We start from the raw sequence: 7,344 nt of genomic DNA, 5'->3' as shown, positions 1-7,344 counted from the left end.
ACTAATATGCCAGAGGCCTAGAGCTGTGCTACTCAGTTTAAGATTGAAGCAAAAACATATTGGAACGAATTGAAAAGTCTCCAGGGCTGTGAACAAGAGCGTCACTCCCAGAAGCGCAGAGGCCAGCTGGATTGAGAGGCATCCAGACCACTGCAAAGAAGAGAAGATCTTAACACGGCAGAAGAAGAGCTTAGTCGAGCTCGGGGAGATGGCAACGAGCCATGAGGGCAACTGACCCCCGGAGTGCTGCCACCACCGCCGGCCACTCGCCTTCGGGCGGTGGATGGACAGGGCCCAAGTGGCGCACCGGCTCAGCCCGGGCCGCGAGCAGGACCCGCTGCAAGACGGGAGCGCCGGCCTCGGGCCCGGCCGCAGCTGAGGCAGGAAGTGCGGGCGGTGGCCCGGGACCCCTGCGCTCCGCTCCTCCCGGCCCGGGGCGACGTCTGCCCGGCGCTCGGCTCCAGCTTCCCGGGCGCGGCGCGGCAGGAGGAAGGTCTCCGCGGCCCGTCCTGCGGGGCGGGGCGGAGGTGCGGGCGGGGCCCGGGGCGGGGCCGGCTCGGCGGAGCAGGAGCAGCGGCGGCGGCGGCATGAACCGTTTCAGGGTGTCCAAGTTCCGGCACGCGCTGGCCCGGCCGCCGCGCAAGGAGGTGAGTCCGCGCTGCCCCGCGGTGTCAGCCACGCGCGCGGCTCCCGGCGGGGACAGCTCTGCCTCCCGGCGCCGGCCGCAGCCTGCAGGGGCCGGGCGGGGGCGCGGGCCGGAGGAGGGCGCCGAGCCCCGCGCTGCTGCCAGGTGCCGCGAGCACCTGCTGGCCCCCGCGCCCTGGCGGGCCGGGCCGGGCCGGGCCGGGCCGGGGGCACGTGGCTGCGCCCAGGTGTGCCCGGCGGGGCCGCCCGCTTGGCACCTCTGAGGGGCGCCACTTGCACCGATCTTTATTTGCTGGTGACCCGCCCCCGCCGCTGGGAGACCTCTGGCTTTTAAATGCCCGAAGCGCAGGAAGGGTTCCTGCCCCCCTGGTGCCAGGGGTATGTGTGCGGGGAGACTGAATTGAAGCGTGACTCTCAATTGTGTGGGTCCAGGATGATCTCTGGAAGGCCCTTTTCCCTGCCCGCACCTTGCTGCACTTGGCTTGTTTGGCAGCCCCTCTGTAAAACACACATGCCCCCTCTCCTGCCTTTGATCTCTGCACTTTCCACCTAGGGTTTTGTGCCTTAATCTTAAAGCTCTCTACCGACATATTTTCCTCATGACATTGCATCCCCAGCTGGATCTAGAGGGCCTTGTGATTTTGAAATGCTAAGTTAAGAACATCAGTGTTGTTTGAAACCAGTTTTCAGTTTAGGTTTTGGTATCACAAGATGTGCTCAGCATTTCCGCCCTGTCTTCCTCTTGGGTGTTTGTGTAACCTCTTCCTTATCCTGTAGTGTTATTCTCTGTAGAGCAGTTTGCAGCTTAACCTGCTAGGAAATGAAACAGTTCAGCAGGCCCTGTGGGCTAACGTGGCAAAGATTAACACATGCAGATAGTTGACCAATAAACTTGAATGCAAAATGAGGGCTTTTGCAGTTTACTGATCCACAAAGAAAACAGCAAGGGGTTGGGGGAGGCTCTCTAAGCAGATCATGGCCACCGAACACTGACTTTAATGCAACTGTCATCTTGCAAATTTTAAACATCAGGAAATTCCTGAGATGCCCTGTGTACTGCTAGGCCAGGGGTGGGCAAATTGCAGCCTGAGGGCCAGATGCTGCCTGCCAGGCTGTTCTATCTGGCCTGCAGGGCCCCTAAAAAATTTAGAAAATTAATATATAACTGCCCCTGGCTGCCTGTCGTGTGGCCCTTGATGGCTTGCTGAAACTCAGTAAGCCGCCCTCTGCCCAAAATAATTGCCCACCCCTGTGTTAGGCTCTCATGCTACAGCCTGGTTGCTTACAGACCTTGTGCAGGTTAACTAACCTGTGAGACCAGAAGCTGTGGGATCAGTCGCTGAATTCTGAGCGGCAGGGAGTTCATAAGCCTAATTAGTAGTTGTGTGCCCATTATACAGGAGTCCCATTGTGAATTATGATTGCTTTGATCATCCTGGACCCACACACTTGAGAGACAGGAAATGTACTAAAAAGACTTCCAGACCTTAAAATAAAATAAAATAAAAAAACCCCCAAATGATACCAAGCTATTGCCATGGGACTGCATAATTAACTAGTTTGCCACATAGTGCTGTGTGGGAAGCCTTTCAGATAGCTACTTACAGTGCTGTATGGCAATGCAAGCATGAGAAATCCTACATGCTGGAGTCAAAAGGGCTAAAATATGTTGTGAACATTTCCTTAAGAACTTGAGCTTGGTTTCTGCCTGCCACACCATACAGTGCATGTGCACTGCACTTTTGCAACAACTTGCTTGTGAGGATCTTGGAGAGTTCCCTGTACCACTGTTAAGTCACAATGTCCTCATGGGCTAGATGAGACCCTGGCTAAGATTTTCAAAGGAAATGCCTAAAGATAAGCTCTGAGGCTACTCAGTGACTCACCTCCAGACACTGCACTCCCTGCTGATATGAGGCGTGTGCAGCCCTGCCTGTTGCTTTGATTCTACCCTGTTGTGAAGAAAAAGGCAACTGAACTCTGGGCCTGGGATCTCTGCAAAGGGCTGTTCTAAGCTATTTTGGGTTCCCTGTTTACCCCTGAGGTGACAGCTTTTCCCTGGGTTGGTTGCAGAGGGGAAGTGATACTTGCTTGTGTTTTGGAGGCTTGTCTGGGGGGTGGGGAGATTTTAAGTATCTATCTGTATAGAGTGTGTAGAGTGTTATACATGTACATGACATCTGACAGTCACCTTAGACAAGTCCAGACCTCAAGGGACTTACAGCTGAGTTCAGTTCAGGCTGGTCTGTGAGTATACTGGGCTAGCAATTGGAGTGTCCGATGTACTAAACACAAGTGTAGTTGGTGGTTCTTGTTTCCAGTGGAGCAAAAAAAAGATTCAGAGTCGACCAAACCAGTCATCTTGTGAGCAAGTGTTGTACAGACTTCACCCACCTCCATCCTATTCCATGCTTGGACCCCACTTCAGTACTTCCCAGGCCCCTAAGCCCTGACCTTCAGGCCCCTTTGCTATTTCAGCTTGGAGCTCATTGCACAGCTGCTCCCCTTCTCCGTGTGCATCCCTTACAGTTGGAGAACAACTTTTGTAACTGGTTGCTCCCACAGATGCACTGGGCTTCCCAGCATCAGGGTCTGCTATTGTTCTCCTGCATGCATTGCTAAGGAGCTGGCATTTGTACCAGCAGATGGCTAGGAGAAGGGAGGAAGTACAGATTTCCCTCGCTTTATGCAGGTTCCATATGTGCGAATTTGTTCCTTTGCAATGACCCTTTTTATACCAAGAATTCGCTATCTGCAAGATAAATTTGCTTTTATGGGATTGGTGTAGTGGAAGCCTGCAGTCAGCTGCTTTGTGTGGTGCATTGTGGGAGTGATGCGCACCAAAATATAGTCTCCTGTGAGGATCTGTGCTTCTTGCTCGTTGTCTGCAACACGTGTCTCTGTAGTTGCCATCCCCATTACGGTAACATTCCCCACCACCCGGTGCTTGTGTGTACTGTCTGCTGTTGGTGAGTACTAAAATTGTCTTGTAAAAGTGGTAGAAATGCGTCTGAGGAGTCAGTACAGTCAAGGTCTTGGGTCGTATCCCTATTTGTTATATTGCAAAGTGAGTTCCCTTTATGCAAATTTGAGTTATGCACCATTTTCCAGGAACACATGTATAGCACAGAGTGAGGGAAACCTGTATTGATTTGTCCTTCTCAGCATTCCCTCTAAGCTGCGTGGCATGCACAGCCATATAGGTGCACCTGGCAGCGTGGCAGGAGCGTGGCATGAGTGCACCTGTGTGGCTGTGCACACCGTGCAGCTTAGAGGGAATGCTGGTCCCGCTCTAGTGACCCCACTTGACCACATGAGGAAATAATCCTGAGCTGCCCTTGGTACAACAGAGTCAATGGTTACCCTCTGAGAACTACGTGAGCCGAGAAGCGCTGTCTAGGGCCAGTCAGTGTAGTGCCCAAGAGGCAGGGATAAGGAAATAAGGTGTTCAGAAGAATGGAGGTTCTTGGGGACAAATGCCCCATAACCAAAGGAGAGCTGGCTGGAGGAGGAAGGAGAAATGAGGCTGGTTTGGGAGAAGAAAGTCAGAAATGGTTGTGGTTGGTTGCACAGTGTAAAGTAGTGAGTGACTTGTCAGTGCAGGGTAGAACCAGTACTGAGTTTTTCAGCTACCAGTCCAGTTCTCTGGGGTGTAGCTGTTTGGCTTACCTATCTAATGAGAGGCACTCTGCCTCTCTCCTCCATCTAAAGCACCTATATTTCTGACCCATCTTGAGATAAGGCGAGGAGCTAGGTCACTGAGATTGAGTCACATCTCTGCTTCCTGGAAGAACATTGTTTTCGCTTGACACTTAAGGGTCTGCCTCACACTTGCTGCCAGTGTGATGCTCTTATCTTGCTCATAGCTCATTCTAGATCAGATAAAGTTGGTTAGAAGGCAAGGAGGATGCCCAGGCTCTGGTAGTAAAAGCAAGCTAGAAATCTGACAAAAACCTTGAGGCAGGAAGTGGAAGCTGAGGTTGGGAAGCGTGTAGTGGCTGTACAGCAGGTCGGGGGCAGGCCATGGAGGTTTTGTGGGGCATGGAAGTCCCCTGCTTTGGGAGAAATGACAGGACTGGCTGCCAGGGAGAGAGTCCTGTCATAGAGGGTCAATAGGATAAACTCCTTGGCTGCCAGAGTGGAAGGAGTGCAGTGCAGTGGGATTCAGCCTTGGAATGGCCTCTCTAAATCTCTCCTCTTTCCAATAGATACAGGGAGGTAAAGTCACTCGCCTGAGGGCTTGCAGCAAGAAGTGGCCAAGCCAGGGTTAAACTTCTGTAGCTGGCTCATGGATGTCATTGGAATCATATCCCTTAGGCAAGCAGCAAAGATCTAATGATCTGCCCTGTGGCTTGTGCCAGTTGTATTAAAATGAAGATTTGCTAATAGTGAAGTGATTTTCTCCTCACAATTTTAATTGCAAACAATTTTAAGTGCATCTAAATGGTGTGCATGGAAAGAGCAATCATCTCCCTGTGGCTCTGACCCTTGCACATCTCTTGCAAAAATACATGGATCAAAACTCACTCTGCAGTTGAAACCTGAAGCCCCAGCAGAGTAACTCCCTGCACCACCCAGTAAGTACTTGGCCTTGCGCTTCCCAGAGTCCTTGGGGTGTGCACATACATGGTTTATCCATGCGCCTGGTCCATCTGCACAGCTGATTAATGAGATGTAAGTGGTTGCAGTCTTAATTGGCCAAGCTATCTCCTTCCAGCATTTGGTTCTCAGGATGCAGATTAACATGCTGCTGAACTACACAGGCCTGATGGCAGCTTAAACTGGGCTGAGCTGTCTGCTCAGTGGCAAAGGCTTTAAAATGCTCTTGAATTGGAAGGCATTGTGGATTAATGCTGCTTGTGCTGAGGCTATGGGAGCAGAACTGATGACAAGCCAAAGGATTTCTTTTTTCACTGGTCCTAGTGGCTGCTGGAAGATGAGCCTTGCTTACTTTTAGTAGGATGCTCTCAGCATAAACTCACTAAGAACAAGGTGTTTTTATTAGATTAATGGCCCTGGAGACTGAATTCTGCTTCCCACAGAACAGAGGTGGTCTGGATAGTAGCAGTGCTGGCTTCCCTGCATTGACCCAAAAGGGCTGCTTTCAGGAACATGAGGGCTCGTTGGTCACCAAGGTTTCATTTGCTCACTGTAGGCAGGCCCTGTAGAGAAGGCAAAGGAACAAGGACACTCAACAGGGTCCAGTGTAGCATTAGCCAGGAATCCTGGAGCTCAGGACAGAGTGACTAGCAGCTCAGGGAAGTGGATTTCAGTGTGGAAAATGCTGTGGGGACTCATGCCTTGCTGTCTGCTTTGCTAGCCAACAAAGAGTACCTGTAGGAGGTACTCCTCTCACAGGCTTCCTATGGATACAGGAGAGCAGGAATGAGGCAGCTCCTCCTTGTCTCTTCCTCAGTGGAGTGGAAGGGGTGAGGAGCTGAGGTGGTCAGGATGCCTAAGGACTGGAAGTATGCATATGGGGGACACTGGTGTCTTGTCCCAGTTCTTTTGGTCCTGACTGAGGTCCTGTAAGGGTCCAGATTATTGCAGACTGGGAAAGCATTTGATGACGGGGATGTGACCTCATTTCCAGGAGTGGTGTATGCAGGATTGGTCATGCTTTGTGGTGATGTCAGGCTCAGTATAGAGATGGTATAGACATAGTGTCAGTATTTTGAAGGCATCTGAGATTGACCCTCCCTCTGTGCAGATCAGGAGAATGCTAGCTCTGATGTAAGTAGTTAGACTTTTTACAGTCGGGAGAACTGGGCTGTCCCTGTCAGAAGGTAAAGGCTGTCTTGGCTCCTTAGTCACGTGGCTCTGTCACTGGGACAGTGTCTGGTGCTGCTGTCTGCAGTAAAGAAGCCTTCCTGGCTTGGCCAAAGATCTAACAAGGTGTTTGCCTGCCAAGTGTCACAGCAGCAAAACATTGGCAGGGGAAGGGAATGATATTGGGAATACTTAGATTGAAGGCAGTAATATAGATCCAACTGGAAGTGCCAGTAACTGCTAGCTGAGCCTTCCTAACCAACATGATGGCTGTGCAGGACACTGATGGAGCAGTGGGCAGGTAGCAAGGTATGGCCCTCTCATCTATAAACCAGAGTGTGAAAGATATGGCCAGGCTAGGCAGGGGTTTCTGGTTGGGGGGGCAGGGCTGGGAAGGCCTTGCTGGTGGGTTCTGCCACCAGTTTCCTCTGGGCCCTACTGTCCCTGGCTCCTGTCATCTTTGACAGGCAGCTAGGAACAAATAAATATTAATTTTCTAAATTTTTTAGGGGCCCCACAGGCCAGCTAGAACGGTCTGGCGGGCTGGATCTGGCCCACGGGCCGTATTTTGCCCACCCCTGGTATAGAACCTTACTGGGGCTGGGGGTGGTGGTGTTAGAAGTGATGGGAGGGTAATCAATAGCTGTATTAATTCCTATGACTCCCAGATGCTGCCTGTCCAGATGCTACCACATTTGGATCCACCCTGTGAGCAGTCCAGTGGTTTGGATTTGGCCCATGACAGTTTGACACCCCTGTTGTAGCCCATACCTTATGTAACAGTACAGTAGCTGTGGGAAGCTCTCTCAGATCTCTGTTTATCTGTGTGACTGGCTTGATTGAATGTACACCCTTATGATCTGTAGGTAAGGAAGTGCAAAGGATTACTTCCGGATTACTTCTCCCCTAGGGCAGCATCTGAGGAAGCCT

The 7,344-nt window shown here is 51.6% G+C and overlaps 1 protein-coding gene across 2 annotated transcripts in view; it reads left to right on the top strand.

Moving 5' to 3' along the window:
* Positions 1-522: 522 nt before the first annotated feature.
* The window catches only part of CORO7 (coronin 7), a 213,221-nt gene continuing 206,399 nt past the window's right edge, over positions 523-7,344 (top strand). For both annotated transcript variants that reach the window (XM_090024446.1, XM_090024445.1), the window contains exon 1: positions 523-647. In XM_090024446.1, the coding sequence (XP_089880572.1) occupies positions 588-647 (60 nt within the window). In that variant the 5' untranslated portion in view covers positions 523-587. The remainder of the gene's footprint in view (positions 648-7,344) is intronic.

This window comes from Crocodylus siamensis, chromosome 12, assembly GCF_052110815.1.
Source record: "Crocodylus siamensis isolate JL-2025a chromosome 12, ASM5211081v1, whole genome shotgun sequence".
In the NCBI taxonomy this organism is placed as follows: Eukaryota; Metazoa; Chordata; order Crocodylia; family Crocodylidae; genus Crocodylus; species Crocodylus siamensis.
This window is presented reverse-complemented; position numbering and strand designations above follow the sequence as displayed.